The sequence below is a fragment of the Oncorhynchus gorbuscha genome, linkage group LG24, assembly GCF_021184085.1.
Source record: "Oncorhynchus gorbuscha isolate QuinsamMale2020 ecotype Even-year linkage group LG24, OgorEven_v1.0, whole genome shotgun sequence".
NCBI classification, from domain to species: domain Eukaryota; kingdom Metazoa; phylum Chordata; class Actinopteri; order Salmoniformes; family Salmonidae; genus Oncorhynchus; species Oncorhynchus gorbuscha.
Genome location: NC_060196.1, coordinates 59,272,377 through 59,288,047, shown reverse-complemented (window position 1 = coordinate 59,288,047; position 15,671 = coordinate 59,272,377). Strand labels below are relative to the sequence as shown.

The window sequence follows — 15,671 nt, the reverse complement described above, 5'->3', positions numbered from 1 at the left end:
TCTCTCTCTCTCTCTCTCTCTCTCTCTCTCTCTCTCTCTCTCTCTGTCTCTCTCTCTCTATGTCTCTCTCTCTCTATGCCCCTCTCTCTCTATGCCCCTCTCTCTCTCTCTCTCTCTCTCTCTCTCTCTCTCTCTCTCTCTCTCTCTCTCTCTCTCTCTCTCTCTCTCTCTCTCTGTCTCTCTCTCTCTATGTCTCTCTCTCTCTATGCCCCTCTCTCTCTATCTCTCTCTCTCTCTGTCTCTCTCTCTCTCTGTCTCTCTCTCTCTATGTCTCTCTCTCTCTATGCCCCTCTCTCTCTATCTCTCTCTCTCTCTGTCTCTCTGTCTCTCTCTCTCTCTGTGTCTCTCTGACTCTCTCTCTCTATGTCTCTCTCTCTATGTCTGTCTCTCTGTCTCTCTCTCTCTCTGTGTCTCTCTGACTCTCTCTCTCTATGTCTCTCTCTCTATGTCTCTCTCTCTGTCTCTCTGTCTCTCTCTCTCTATGTCTCTCTCTCTCTGTCTCTCTCTCTCTCTCTCTCTCTCTCTCTCTCTCTGTCTCTCTCTCTCTCTCTGTCTCTCTCTCTCTCTCTATCTCTCTCTCTCTCTGTCTCTCTCTCTATGTCTCTCTCTCTCTCTCTCTCTCTCTCTCTCTCTCTCTCTCTCTCTCTGTCTCTCTCTCTGTCTCTCTCTCTGTCTCTCTCTCTCTATGTCTCTCTCTCTCTCTCTGTCTCTCTCACTCTCTCTCTCTCTGTCTCTCTATGTCTCTCTCTCTCTCTGTCTCTCTGTCTCTCTCTCTCTCTGTCTCTCTCTGTCTCTCTCTCTCTCTGTCTCTCTCTCTCTCTCTCTCTCTCTGCCTCTCTCTCTCTCTCTGTCTCTCTCTCTCTCTCTGTCTCTCTGTCTCTCTCTCTCTCTCTGTCTCTCTGCCTCTCTCTCTCTATGTCTCTCTCTCTCTATGTCTCTCTCTCTCTCTCTCTCTCTATGTCTCTCTCTCTATGTCTCTCTCTCTCTATGTCTCTCTCTCTCTATGTCTCTCTCTCTCTCTCTCTCTATGTCTCTCTCTCTGTCTCTCTCTCTGTCTCTCTCTGTCTCTCTCTCTCTATGTCTCTCTCTCTCTCTCTCTCTCTCTCTCTCTCTCTCTCTCTCTCTCTCTCTCTCTCTCTCTCTCTCTCTCTCTCTCTCTCTCTCTCTCTCTCTCTCTGTCTCTCTCTCTCTCTCTCTATGCCCCTCTCTCTCTATCTCTCTCTCTCTGTCTCTCTCTCTATCTCTCTCTCTCTCTGTCTCTCTCTCTGTCTCTCTCTCTCTCTCTCTCTGTCTCTCTCTCTCTCTCTGTCTCTCTCTCTCTGTCTCTCTGTCTCTCTCTCTCTCTCTATGTCTCTCTCTCTCTCTCTGTCTCTCTCACTCTCTCTCTCTCTGTGTCTCTGTCTCTCTATGTCTCTCTCTCTCTATGTCTCTCTCTCTCTATGTCTCTCTCTCTCTCTCTCTCTCTCTCTCTCTCTCTCTCTCTCTCTCTCTCTCTCTCTCTCTCTTCTTTCACTCATACACTCCATTTTCTGTCTGTTTTTGACTCTCAAGGTTGGATTCGATTCAGAATTTTGGAATCGACTCCCATTCAACTCATTAGTTTAAATTCAAAATCGTCCACATCCCACAGGATGTAGAATTTGAGTGACATGAAGTAGAATTGAATTCAGTGCACTTTACAGAACTTTCACTCGGTCATAGAACATGAGTTTCATTGAATCTGGCCGGTCACACTTCCAGATACCAAAGAATATATCGCTTTTCTCTGGAAACAATGTTCATATATTATTTTAACATTAGTGCTTATAATAGTTTCCACCAACCATTTCATTTGTTTCGCTTCTTTATTGAACAATATGAAAATGATTCATTAAATAACTTAAGAATATTTGTATATAACAATATTTTTCATTTATATTTGTATAGACTACACCCAATATAGAATAGAAGAGGCATTTGAATTGAATTGAATTGAATTCCATTTCATTTCATTTAATTCAAATTGTAATTTCAATTATTTATCCTGTTTACTACACAATTCAAATTCAAGAATTGGAATTTATGAGGTATTTCCAACCCTGTTCTCTCTACATCACTGACCATTTCTCTATTCTAACCTGCACGTCTGTGGCTCATTCCCTAGATGGAGCAACAGAGCCACAATCGCCAAAAGCTGCAATCAAGTTCAGAGAAATCTGATCTGAGCAAATCAAATGAGTTGATTTCTGTGGTCAAGCAGCAACAAGAAGATCCAGACTATTGGGGGCTTATCGACAACGGATACATTCAGGACGAGTGTCTTACCTAGAAAAAGCCTCATCCAAGTCTTCCTCAATTTCCTGCAAGAAAGAGAGGAAGGAGAGAGAGCGAGAGTGCAAAAGAGAAAGAAAGATAAAGAAAGATTTGTTTTTGTAGCTAAAATATTTCCTCCCATTTCATTCTAAGTGTAGAGTTAAACGGTTGATGGATAATTTGAGACGTACCCAGACAGTGTTGTTGTTATCGGGAGCAGTGTGGTTGTCCACCTTGAACTCCTCGTTGCCATTGGTTTCCAGAACCACGGCAACATGAGTCAGTTCCTCCAGGTCCAGTAGGTTACCAGTGGCAACATCTATGGAGATGATCAATCAGCCAATCAATCAGTCAAGTCAGTAAAGTGTTGAGTATTTCCAGTTTGATGCCAACTGCTTACAGAAACCCAGGTCTAAATGGATCCAATCAAGGCCACAGTAAGAAAACACCAAGGAACAAACACAATCCAAAGAGAAGACAGATGAGGAAGGGAGATGATATCATAAAGACATTTCTTCTGATAACATTATACTATAAACAAGGTATTGTGTGTCTGCATCAGATAAAGACAGTGTGTCTCTGTGGCTGGCAGCCCAATTCTGATATTTCTTCCACTAAATTAGTCTTTTTCATCAAACTTTTTCATATCAGATCTTTCTTTTTTTTTAATTTTTTTTTTTTAGAGCTGATCTGATTGGTCAAAATACCAAAATGGGGAGGAAAGATCTGTGTAAATGCAGCCTGTGTCTCTCGCTGTGTGTGTGTCCGCGTGTCGCCTCACTTCCTCCTTTGAGACTGGGTAGGCTGTTTGATCTTTCTGACTGGGACCTGTTGGTTGCTTCTCCAGCCGAGCTGGACTTCATCTTCTCCTCTTCCTCTACAAGACAGATTGAAAAAAAAAAATATATATATATATATATATAAAATAATAATACCACCGTCTACACACCCAGAAATACCCCAAAAAATGTGACCTTGTGTAAATGTAAGTGTGCGTGTGTGCCCATCTCCAGGGTTGTGTGTAATGTGGGGTTGAATAGCACCTACCTTCCTTAGCAACCTGCCACAACTCAAAGGCCAGTCTAAAGGCCTGTGCTACAGTCAGGGTCACTGCCTGGGCCTTAGGGGAGGAAAAAATATCATTCACAAAGTTGTTATAATGCTATAAGACCCAATGATACGACATTAACTTTCATTAGCAATCAAGGGACACTGAGAGCCAACGGCCTAGTCCCTGCCTAGGTCTTAGGGGAGAGGGGGACCATGCATAGCCTGTTATAATGCTATAAGACCCAATGATACGACATAAAAACATGTATCGAAGGAATAATGCACTTTGTTTCTTCTTCATTAGTCCACTGTCCATTTTTTTAACCTTTATTTAACGAGGCAAGTCAGTTAAGAACAAATTCTTATTTTCAATGACGGCCTCGGAAAAGTGGGTTAACTGCCTGTTCAAGGGCAGAACGACAGATTGTCAGTTCGGGGATTCGAACTTTCAACCTTTCGGTTACTAGTCCAACGCTCTAACCACTAGGCTACCCTGCCGCCCCATAGTGTCCAAACTTTAAAATAAAACAAGTAATTGTACCTTGCCACATCATGATGTGTTATTCCCATAAGCAATTAAAACACACTGAACAAAAACATATAAATGCAACGTGTCAATGTTCAACTGTATTATTGACTGTATGTTTGTTTACTCCATGTGTAACTCTGTGTTGTTGTATGGGTCGAATTTGCTACGCTTTATCTTGGCCAGGTCGCAGTTGCAAATGAGAACTTGTTCTCAACTGGTCTACCTGGTTAAATAAAGGTGTTCTCAAATAGCCTACCTGGTTAAATAAAGGTGTTCTCAACTAGCCTACCTGGTTAAATAAAGGTGTTCTCAACTAGCCTACCTGGTTAAATAAAGGTGTTCTCAACTGGCCTACCTGGTTAAATAAAGGTGTTCTCAACTAGCCTACCTGGTTAAATAAAGGTGTTCTCAACTAGCCTACCTGGTTAAATAAAGGTGTTCTCAACTAGCCTACCTGGTTAAATAAAGGTGTTCTCAACTGGCCTACCTGGTTAAATAAAGGTGTTCTCAACTAGCCTACCTGGTTAAATAAAGGTGTTCTCAACTAGCCTACCTGGTTAAATAAAGGTGTTCTCAACTAGCCTACCTGGTTAAATAAAGGTGTTTTCAACTGGCCTACCTGGTTAAATAAAGGTGTTCTCAACTAGCCTACCTGGTTAAATAAAGGTGTTCTCAACTAGCCTACCTGGTTAAATAAAGGTGTTCTCAACTAGCCTACCTGGTTAAATAAAGGTGTTCTCAACTGGCCTACCTGGTTAAATAAAGGTGTTCTCAACTAGCCTACCTGGTTAAATAAAGGTGTTCTCAACTAGCCTACCTGGTTAAATAAAGGTGTTCTCAACTGGCCTACCTGGTTAAATAAAGGTGTTCTCAACTAGCCTACCTGGTTAAATAAAGGTGTTCTCAACTGGCCTACCTGGTTAAATAAAGGTGTTCTCAACTAGCCTACCTGGTTAAATAAAGGTGTTCTCAACTAGCCTACCTGGTTAAATAAAGGTGTTCTCAACTAGCCTACCTGGTTAAATAAAGGTGTTCTCAACTAGCCTACCTGGTTAAATAAAGGTGTTCTCAACTAGCCTACCTGGTTAAATAAAGGTGTTCTCAACTAGCCTACCTGGTTAAATAAAGGTGTTCTCAACTAGTCTACCTGGTTAAATAAAGGTGTTCTCAACTAGCCTACCTGGTTAAATAAAGGTGTTCTCAACTAGCCTACCTGGTTAAATAAAGGTGTTCTCAACTAGCCTACCTGGTTAAATAAAGGTGTTCTCAACTAGCCTACCTGGTTAAATAAAGGTGTTCTCAACTGGTCTACCTGGTTAAATAAAGGTGTTCTCAACTGGCCTACCTGGTTAAATAAAGGTGTTCTCAACTGGTCTACCTGGTTAAATCAAAACCTGGTGTTCTCAACTAGCCTACCTGGTTAAATAAAGGTGTTCTCAACTAGCCTACCTGGTTAAATAAAGGTGTTCTCAACTAGCCTACCTGGTTAATAATAATATATGCCATTTAGCAGACGCTTTTATCCAACTTACAGTCATGTGTGCATACATTCCTGGTTAAATAAAGGTGTTCTCAACTAGCCTACCTGGTTAAATAAAGGTGAAATAAAATAAATAAATAAAAATAAATGGTTTAATCCCATGTTTCATGAGCTGAAATAAAAGATCCCATAATTGTTCCATATGCACAAAAAAAGCTTATTTCAATCAAATGTTTTGCACAAAATGTGTTTATATCCCTGTTAGTGAGCATTTCTCCTTTGCCAATATTATCCATCCACCTGACAGGTGTGGCATATCAAGAAGCGGATTAAACAGCGTGATCGTTACACAGGTGCACCTTGTGCTGGGGGACAATAGAAGGCCACTATAATGTGCAGTTTTGTCACAATACAACACTACATACACTGCCTTGGGAAAGTATTCAGACCCCTTTGTTAGGTCGCAGCCCTATTCTAAAATGGATTCTACACACAATACTCCATAATGACAAAGCAAAAACAGGTTTTTAGAACATTTTCTAAATAATAATAATATGACATTTACATAAGTATTCAGATCCTTGACTCAGTACTTTGTTGAAGCACCTTTGGCAGCGATTACATCCTTCTTGGGTATGACGCTACAAGCTTGGTACAACCTGTATTTGGGGAGTTTCTCCCATTCTTCTTTGTAGATCCTCTCAAACTCTGTCAGGTTGGATGGGGAGCGTTGCTGCACAGCTATTTTCAGGTCTCTACAGAGATGCTCGTTCTGATTCAAGTTCTGATCCAAGTCCAGAAAACCCTCCCCACAGCATTGTGCTGCCATCACCATGCTTCACCATAGGAATGATGCCACCACCATGCTTCACCATAGGAATGATGCCAGGTTTCCTCTAGACGTGACGCTTGGCATTCAGGCCAAATAGTTCAATCTTGGTTTCAGCAGACTAGAGAATCTTGTTTCTCATGATCTGGGTCCTTTAGGTGCCTTCTGGCAAACTCCAAGCGGGATGTCATGTGCCTTTTACAGAGGAGTGGCTTCCGTCTGGCCAATCGACCATAAAGGCCTGATTGGTGGAGTTCTGCAGAGATGGTTGTCCTTCTGGAAGGTTTAGAGTTCTCCACAGAGGAACTCTAAAGCTCTGTCAGAGTGACCATTGGGTTCTTGGTCACCTCCCTGACCAAGGACGTACTGCCCTGATTGTGGTTAGAGGAGGCAGGTAGCCTGGTGGTTAGAGGAGGCAGGTAGCCTGGTGGTTAGAGGGGAGCAGGTAGCCTAGAGGAGGCAGGTAGCCTGGTGGTTAGAGGGGAGCAGGTATCCTAGTGGTTAGAGGGGAGCAGGTAGCCTAGTGGTTAGAGGGGAGCAGGTAGCCTGGTGGTTAGAGGGGAGCAGGTAGTCTGATGGTTAGAGGAGGCAGGTAGCCTGGTGGTTAGAGGAGGCAGGTAGCCTGGTGGTGAGCAGGTAGCCTGGTGGTTAGAGGGGAGCAGGTAGCCTGGTGGTGAGCAGGTAGCCTGGTGGTTAGAGGAGGCAGGTAGCCTGGTGGTGAGCAGGTAGCCTAGTGGTTAGAGGGGAGCAGGTAGCCTAGTGGTTAGAGGGGAGCAGGTAGCCTAGTGGTTAGAGGGGAGCAGGTAGCCTAGTGGTTAGAGGGGAGCAGGTAGCCTAGTGGTTAGAGGGGAGCAGGTAGCCTAGTGGTTAGAGGGGAGCAGGTAGCCTAGTGGTTAGAGGGGAGCAGGTAGCCTAGTGGTTAGAGGGGAGCAGGTAGCCTAGTGGTTAGAGGGGAGCAGGTAACCTAGTGGTTAGAGGGGAGCAGGTAGCCTAGTGGTTAGAGGAGGCAGGTAGCCTAGTGGTTAGAGGAGGCAGGTAGCCTGGTGGTGAGCAGGTAGCCTAGTGGTTAGAGGGGAGCAGGTAGCCTAGTGGTTAGAGGGGAGCAGGTAGCCTAGTGGTTAGAGGGGAGCAGGTAGCCTAGTGGTTAGAGGAGGCAGGTAGCCTGGTGGTGAGCAGGTAGCCTAGTGGTTAGAGGGGAGCAGGTAGCCTAGTGGTTAGAGGGGAGCAGGTAGCCTAGTGGTTAGAGGGGAGCAGGTAGCCTAGTGGTTAGAGGGGAGCAGGTAGCCTAGTGGTTAGAGGGGAGCAGGAAGCCTAGTGGTTAGAGGGGAGCAGGTAGCCTAGTGGTTAGAGGGGAGCAGGTAGCCTAGTGGTTAGAGGGGAGCAGGTAGCCTGGTGGTTAGAGGGGAGCAGGTAGCCTAGTGGTTAGAGGGGAGCAGGTAGCCTAGTGGTTAGAGGGGATCAGGTAGCCTAGTGGTTAGAGGGGAGCAGGTAGCCTAGTGGTTAGAGGGGAGCAGGTAGCCTAGTGGTTAGAGGGGAGCAGGTAGCCTAGTGGTTAGAGGGGAGCAGGTAGCCTAGTGGTTAGAGGGGAGCAGGTAGCCTAGTGGTTATAGGGGAGCAGGTAGCCTAGTGGTTAGAGGGGAGCAGGTAGCCTAGTGGTTAGAGGGGAGCAGGTAGCCTAGTGGTTAGAGGAGGCAGGTAGCCTGGTGGTGAGCAGGTAGCCTAGTGGTTAGAGGGGAGCAGGTAGCCTAGTGGTTAGAGGGGAGCAGGTAGCCTAGTGGTTAGAGGGGAGCAGGTAGCCTAGTGGTTAGAGGAGGCAGGTAGCCTGGTGGTGAGCAGGTAGCCTAGTGGTTAGAGGGGAGCAGGTAGCCTAGTGGTTAGAGGGGAGCAGGTAGCCTAGTGGTTAGAGGGGAGCAGGTAGCCTAGTGGTTAGAGGGGAGCAGGTAGCCTAGTGGTTAGAGGGGAGCAGGCAGCCTAGTGGTTAGAGGGGAGCAGGTAGCCTAGTGGTTAGAGGGGAGCAGGTAGCCTAGTGGTTAGAGGGGAGCAGGTAGCCTGGTGGTTAGAGGGGAGCAGGTAGCCTAGTGGTTAGAGGGGAGCAGGTAGCCTAGTGGTTAGAGGGGATCAGGTAGCCTAGTGGTTAGAGGGGAGCAGGTAGCCTAGTGGTTAGAGGAGGCAGGTAGCCTGGTGGTGAGCAGGTAGCCTAGTGGTTAGAGGGGAGCAGGTAGCCTAGTGGTTAGAGGGGAGCAGGTAGCCTAGTGGTTAGAGGGGAGCAGGTAGCCTGGTGGTTAGAGGGGAGCAGGTAGCCTAGTGGTTAGAGGGGAGCAGGTAGCCTAGTGGTTAGAGGGGATCAGGTAGCCTAGTGGTTAGAGGGGAGCAGGTAGCCTAGTGGTTAGAGGAGGCAGGTAGCCTGGTGGTGAGCAGGTAGCCTAGTGGTTAGAGGGGAGCAGGCAGCCTAGTGGTTAGAGGGGAGCAGGTAGCCTAGTGGTTAGAGGGGAGCAGGTAGCCTAGTGGTTAGAGGGGAGCAGGTAGCCTAGTGGTTAGAGGGGAGCAGGTAGCCTAGTGGTTAGAGGGGAGCAGGTAGCCTAGTGGTTAGAGGGGAGCAGGTAGCCTAGTGGTTAGAGGAGGCAGGTAGCCTGGTGGTGAGCAGGTAGCCTAGTGGTTAGAGGGGAGCAGGTAGCCTAGTGGTTAGAGGGGAGCAGGTAGCCTAGTGGTTAGAGGGGAGCAGGTAGCCTAGTGGTTAGAGGGAGCAGGTAGCCTAGTGGTTAGAGGGGAGCAGGTAGCCTAGTGGTTAGAGGGGAGCAGGTAGCCTAGTGGTTAGAGGGGAGCAGGTAGCCTAGTGGTTAGAGGGGAGCAGGTAGCCTAGTGGTTAGAGGGGAGCAGGTAGCCTGGTGGTTAGAGGGGAGCAGGTAGCCTAGTGGTTAGAGGGGAGCAGGTAGCCTAGTGGTTAGAGGGGAGCAGGTAGCCTAGTGGTTAGAGGGGAGCAGGTAGCCTAGTGGTTAGAGGGGAGCAGGTAGCCTAGTGGTTAGAGGGGAGCAGGTAGCCTAGTGGTTAGAGGGGAGCAGGTAGCCTAGTGGTTAGAGGGGAGCAGGTAGCCTAGTGGTTAGAGGGGAGCAGGTAGCCTAGTGGTTAGAGGGGAGCAGGTAGCCTGGTGGTTAGAGGGGAGCAGGTAGCCTAGTGGTTAGAGGGGAGCAGGTAGCCTAGTGGTTAGAGGGGAGCAGGTAGCCTAGTGGTTAGAGGGGAGCAGGTAGCCTAGTGGTTAGAGGGGAGCAGGTAGCCTAGTGGTTAGAGGGGAGCAGGTAGCCTGGTGGTTAGAGGGGAGCAGGTAGCCTAGTGGTTAGAGGGGAGCAGGTAGCCTGGTGGTTAGAGGGGAGCAGGTAGCCTGGTGGTGAGCAGGTAGCCTGGTGGTTAGAGGGGAGCAGGTAGCCTAGTGGTTAGAGGAGGCAGGTAGCCTAGTGGTTAGAGGGGAGCAGGTAGCCTAGTGGTTAGAGGGGAGCAGGTAGCCTAGTGGTTAGAGGGGAGCAGGTAGCCTAGTGGTTAGAGGGGAGCAGGTAGCCTAGTGGTTAGAGGGGAGCAGGTAGCCTAGTGGTTAGAGGGGAGCAGGTAGCCTCCTTTAACAGGCTAAGCCACTGTCATTAACGCTAACCTTGGGGCCTAAGAGAGAATGTTTTAAAAAGACTACTTAAATCGAACCACATATTGACCTAGCGATGTAAAATATCACCGGCATCGTTTACCTTCAATGACCTTGTCAACCTTGATGGCCTGTAACAAAATATTTTCTCTCAGTCAGAAGCAGAGGGTATAAATACACCACTGTGGATGCATTCACACAGTTGGGAGAGCTACAGTGTTGGCAGACTGTCAAAGGTTATTAGTATCCAATCTCTCTCCTGAAGAGAGAGAGGGGGAGGGGGGGGTATTGGGTTATACGAGAGACGGCAGGGTGAGTTGGGAGGGAAGATGAGGAGATTGACAGCAACACAGGAAGTTGAAGAGGGACGAGGAGTGGAACCTAATGTTTGTCCCTGGGGGACGAGCAGTGAAACCTAATGTTTGTCCCTGGGGGGGGGGGTGACGAGCAGTGAAACCTAATGTTTGTCCCTGGGGGGGGGGAGACGAGCAGTGAAACCTAATGTTTGTCCCTGGGGGGGGGGGCGACGAGCAGTGAAACCTAATGTTTGTCCCTGGGGGGGGGTGTGAAGCCTAATGTTTGTCCCGGGGGGGGGACGGACGAGAGAAGGCAACAGTCAGATGTAGGGATTGGGGGAACGGTTATCTTGGAAACAAACGGGTAACATGTTCTCTCTAAGGCAGGCTTTTGTTCCAACCCTGCTTCAATACACCCGATTCGGGTGCTCAAAGTCCTGCGGAGCAGCGGGTTAGTACAGTCGGCTGTGCTAGAGCAGGGCTGGAACAAAAGCCCTGCACCCCTGTAGTTGGGACGCATTTCTGTGTCTAACCTCCACCCTTTCTGAAAGACAGCCGGATAGTTAAAAACTCCAGAAAGACGTTCTGTAGACTAAGCAGATCCCCACCCAGTACCTTCAGATTATAGGGGCTGTTGTGGCGTCAGTTAACACTCACCACTTTCCTCTTGGGGCAGAGGTAGGCGTGGCACTCCAGTGTTCCGTTGAGGGGGTTCTGGGAAATGTAGGCAAACACCTTGTCGTGCAGCTTGTCCGCCGTGCAGTAGGATATCCTGCGGGACACGAGGGGCAAAAGTGAAAGGTCAGAGGGCATTATAAAGTCAGAGGTTACAGTTACGGGTCAAGTGGCAAGTATCCTCTGTGACAAACCAGGACGCCATTAAAGGTTAGGTCAACGTCTGGGAACAAAGGTTCCGGCAGAGTGTGTGTGTGTGTGTGGGGGGGGGACACCCAGCTCTGTACAGATCAGGTCTCCTGTAGGGAGCTGTATTTTCAAAAACATTCCACCTTCCCACACTCCTCTCCTTACCACCTCCTTCCCACACTCTCCCCTCCTCTTCTCCTTCCCACCTCCCCTTCTCCTTCCCACCTCCCCTTCCCACCTCCTTCCCACCTCCCCTTCTCCTTCCCACCTCCCCACCTCCTTCCCACCTCCCCTTCCCACCTCCCCTTCTCCTTCCCACCTCCCCTTCTCCTTCCCACCTTGGGTTTCCCTCCAGAAGAAAAACAAGAAGTAGGTCAGCTGTGTTTGTATACATGGAGTCATTCTGTTTGTACTTTTGTCAAGGTAGAGGTCACACAACACAAATACAATTTGCAACCATTGTGGTAGGATACACAGTACAGCCCGACCTGTATATGGAGATGTTGTCTAGTAGCTGGTTGGTTAGACTGTCGTACAGCATTAAACCCTGAGGAGAAACCTTTAGAGACATCTTCTGAGGCTTCTGGCCTCCCGCTTTGGCCTGGAGGGGATAGAGTTGATGATGACAGAGAACGTAGATTCATTACAAATACATTATTCCTAATGGTTTGATCTGGATCGATAAAGAGATATTATAACAACAATAATGAGAGATGAAGATCATGTATGACAATTTTCAAATAATATCACAAAATATATCACGGTTATCATCATCAGAGCAATGCTTACTAATAGATCTAAGATAAAAATGAGACAACAAAATAATGATACCAATAAGGGTGAGATAATTGACAGTTGTTTTCTAAAGAGAAGGCCACATTATTCAATCATCTTGAAGTATTTAAAATAAAAATGCTGTTTTTGAGAGCAGAAGCAATGAAGAGCCACTCCAAAAATGTGATCGCAATCTAAAACCAAGTGCGTAGGAACTTCCTGTGCTTTGAACTTCCAGTCTCTCCTATTTCCTGTACGACATCACAGCTCACCGTGGCAACAATCCTCTTGACGGCAGCTGCTGATAGGTCCTCTCCTTTGGGCTGATCCACCAGGGTCATGCCTAGGTGACGGAGGTTAAAGGTCATGCCATCTACAACAGTCTCTGTTATGTCAGTCCAGTTCTCAGGAAGTTCTGGTGGAGGGAGAGAGAGAGAGGTAGGGAGGGAGAACGAGAGAGAGGGAGGAAGAAAGAGAGAGAGGGAGGAAGAAAGAGAGAGAGGGAGGAAGAAAGAGAGGTAGGTTGTGAGAAAGAGACGTAGGGAGGGAGAAAGAGACGTAGGGAGGGAGGAAGAGAGGTAGGGAGGGAGAAAGAGAGAGGGATGGAGAAAGAGAGGTAGAGAGCGAGAAAGGTAGGGAGGGAGAAAGAGAGGTAGGGAGGGAGAATGAGAGGAAGGGAGGGAGAAAGAGAGAGAGAGGTAGGGAGGGAGAAAGAGAGAGGTAGGGAGGGAGAAAGAGAGAGGTAGGGAGGGAGAAAGAGAGAGGTAGGGAGGGAGAAAGAGAGAGAGGGAGGGAGAAAGAGAGAGAGGGAGGGAGAAAGAGAGGTAGAGAGCGAGAAAGGTAGGGAGGGAGAAAGAGAGGTAGGGAGGGAGAAAGAGATGTAGGGAGGGAAAAAGAGAGGTATGTAGGGAGAAAGAGAGGGAGAGAGAGAGCGAGAAAGGTAGGGAGAAAGAGAGAAAGAGAGGTAGGGAGGGAGAAGGAGAGGTAGGGAGGGAGAAGGAGAGGTAGGGAGGGAGAAAGAGAGAGAGAGGTAGGGAGAAAGAGAGAGGTAGGGAGGGAGAAAGAGAGAGGTAGGGAGGGAGAAAGAGAGAGGTAGGGAGGGAGAAAGAGAGAGAGGGAGGGAGAATGAGGGAGGGAGAAAGAGAGAGAGGGAGGGAGAAAGAGGGAGGGAGAAAAAGGGAGGGAGAAAGAGGGAGGGAGAAAGAGAGGTAGGGAGGGAGAAAGAGGGAGGGAGAAAGAGAGAGAGGGAGGGAGAAAGAGAGGGAGGGAGAAAGAGAGGTAGGGAGGGAGAAAGAGAGGTAGGGAGGGAGAAGGAGAGGTAGGGAGGGAGAAGGAGAGGTAGGGAGGGAGAAGGAGAGGTAGGGAGGGAGAAGGAGAGAGAGAGGGAGAGAGGGAGAAAGAGAGGTAGGGAGGGAGAAAGAGAGAGGTAGGGAGGGAGGGAGAAGGAGAGGTAGGGAGGGAGAAGGAGAGGTAGGGAGGGAGAAGGAGAGGTAGGGAGGGAGAAAGAGAGAGAAAGAGAGGTAGGGAGGGAGAAAGAGAGGTAGGGAGGGAGGAAGAGAGGTAGGGAGGGAGAAGGAGAGGTAGGGAGGAGAAGGAGAGGTAGGGAGGGAGAAAGAGAGAGAGGGAGGGAGAAAAAGAGAGAGGGAGGGAGAAAGAGAGAGAGGGAGGGAGAAAGAGGGAGGGAGAAAGAGAGGTAGGGAGGGAGAAAGAGAGAGGGAGAAAGAGAGAGAGGGGGAGAAAGAGAGGTAGGGAGGAAGAGAGGTAGGGAGGGAGAAAGAGTTTGGGAGGGAATAAGAGAGAGAGGTAGGTAGGGAGAAAGAAAGAGAGGTGGGGAGGGAGAAAGAGTTTGGGAGGGAATAAGAGAGAGAGGTAGGTAGGGAGGGAGGGGGGGGGAATAAGAGAGAGAGGTAGGTAGGGAGAAAGAGAGGTAGGGAGGGAGAAAGAGAGGTAGGGAGGGAGAAAGAGAGAGAGAGAGGGAGGGAGGGAGAAAGAGAGAGGTAGGGAGGGAGAAAGAGAGAGGTAGGGAGGGAGGGAGAAAGAGGGAGGGAGAAGGAGAGGTAGGGAGGGAGAAAGAGAGAGAGAGGGAGGGAGAAAGAGAGAGGTAGGGAGAAAGAGAGAGGTAGGGAGGGAGAAAGAGAGAGGTAGGGAGGGAGAAAGAGAGAGAGGGAGGGAGAATGAGGGAGGGAGAAAGAGAGAGAGGGAGGGAGAAAGAGGGAGGGAGAAAAAGGGAGGGAGAAAGAGGGAGGGAGAAAGAGAGGTAGGGAGGGAGAAAGAGGGAGGGAGAAAGAGAGAGAGGGAGGGAGAAAGAGAGGGAGGGAGAAAGAGAGGTAGGGAGGGAGAAAGAGAGGTAGGGAGGGAGAAGGAGAGGTAGGGAGGGAGAAAGAGAGAGAGAGGGAGAGAGGGAGAAAGAGAGGTAGGGAGGGAGAAAGAGAGAGGTAGGGAGGGAGGGAGAAGGAGAGGTAGGGAGGGAGAAGGAGAGGTAGGGAGGGAGAAGGAGAGGTAGGGAGGGAGAAAGAGAGAGAGGTAGGGAGGGAGAAAGAGAGGTAGGGAGGGAGGAAGAGAGGTAGGGAGGGAGAAGGAGAGGTAGGGAGGGAGAAGGAGAGGTAGGGAGGGAGAAAGAGAGAGAGGGAGGGAGAAAAAGAGAGAGGGAGGGAGAAAGAGAGAGAGGGAGGGAGAAAGAGGGAGGGAGAAAGAGAGGTAGGGAGGGAGAAAGAGAGAGGGAGAAAGAGAGAGAGGGAGGGAGAAAGAGAGGTAGGGAGAAAGAGAGGTAGGGAGGGAGAAAGAGTTTGGGAGGGAATAAGAGAGAGAGGTAGGTAGGGAGAAAGAAAGAGAGGTGGGGAGGGAGAAAGAGTTTGGGAGGGAATAAGAGAGAGAGGTAGGTAGGGAGGGAGGGAGGGAATAAGAGAGAGAGGTAGGTAGGGAGAAAGAGAGGTAGGGAGGGAGAAAGAGAGGTAGGGAGGGAGAAAGAGAGAGAGAGAGGGAGGGAGGGAGAAAGAGAGAGGTAGGGAGGGAGAAAGAGAGAGGTAGGGAGGGAGGGAGAAAGAGGGAGGGAGAAAGAGAGGTAGGGAGGGAGAAAGAGGGAGGGAGAAAGAGAGGTAGGGAGGGAGAAAGAGAGAGGGAGGGAGGGAGAAAGAGTTTGGGAGGGAATAAGAGAGAGAGGTAGGTAGGGAGGGAATAAGAGAGAGAGGTAGGGAGGGAGAAAGAGAGAGGTAGGTAGGGAGGGAGTTCAGAGGTTATAAGAGAGTAAGGAATAAGGGGTCAAACAATGTTCAGAGATGATTTTCAATCATGTTTGAACAGGATCAATATTATGTATAAGATCGATACAGGTGGCTGTATCTAAAATGCTGCTTCTAAAATAGTGTTTTCTGTTGCGTCAGCTGACCAGGTGGCTGGCCTCAGACGATCTCGCAGGTGAAGAAGCCAGAGGTCCTGTGCTGGCGTGATTACACATGGTCTGCAGTTGTGAGGCCGGTTGGACATACAGCCAAATTCTCTAAAACAACGTTGGAGGTGGCTTATGGTAGAGAAATTAACATTAAATTCTCTAGCAACAGCTCTTGTGGAAATTCCTACAGTCAGCAAAACTGTGGCATTGTGTTTTGTGACAAAACTGCACCTTTTAGAGTGGCCTTTTATTGTTCCCAGCACAAGGTGCACCTGTGTAATTGATCATTTTATTTATTTCAGCTCATGAAACAACAATATTATATTTTTGTTCAGTATAAATATTTTCAGTCAGAACTAACCTATGGCTGACCTGTATTTAGTAAAAAAATGATTTAACCTTTAATTACATTTACATTTAAGTCATTTAGCAGACACTCTTATCCAGAGCGACTTACAAATTGGTGCATTCACCTTAGTTAATTAAGAACAAATTCTTATTTACAATGACGGCCTACCGGGGGAACAGTGGGTTAACTGCC

At 48.3% G+C, this 15,671-nt stretch overlaps 1 protein-coding gene across 2 annotated transcripts in view; it reads right to left on the bottom strand.

The window, feature by feature from the left end:
- ldlrap1a (low density lipoprotein receptor adaptor protein 1a) overlaps window positions 1-15,671 on the bottom strand; it is a 39,776-nt gene that overhangs the window by 6,997 nt on the left and 17,108 nt on the right. For both annotated transcript variants that reach the window (XM_046327267.1, XM_046327266.1), the window contains exons 2-8: window positions 12,015-12,157; window positions 11,457-11,569; window positions 10,762-10,876; window positions 3,340-3,412; window positions 3,074-3,169; window positions 2,484-2,611; window positions 2,305-2,339 (exon numbers count right to left, since the gene is read on the bottom strand). In XM_046327267.1, the coding sequence (XP_046183223.1) occupies window positions 2,305-2,339; window positions 2,484-2,611; window positions 3,074-3,169; window positions 3,340-3,412; window positions 10,762-10,876; window positions 11,457-11,569; window positions 12,015-12,157 (703 nt within the window). The remainder of the gene's footprint in view (window positions 1-2,304; window positions 2,340-2,483; window positions 2,612-3,073; window positions 3,170-3,339; window positions 3,413-10,761; window positions 10,877-11,456; window positions 11,570-12,014; window positions 12,158-15,671) is intronic.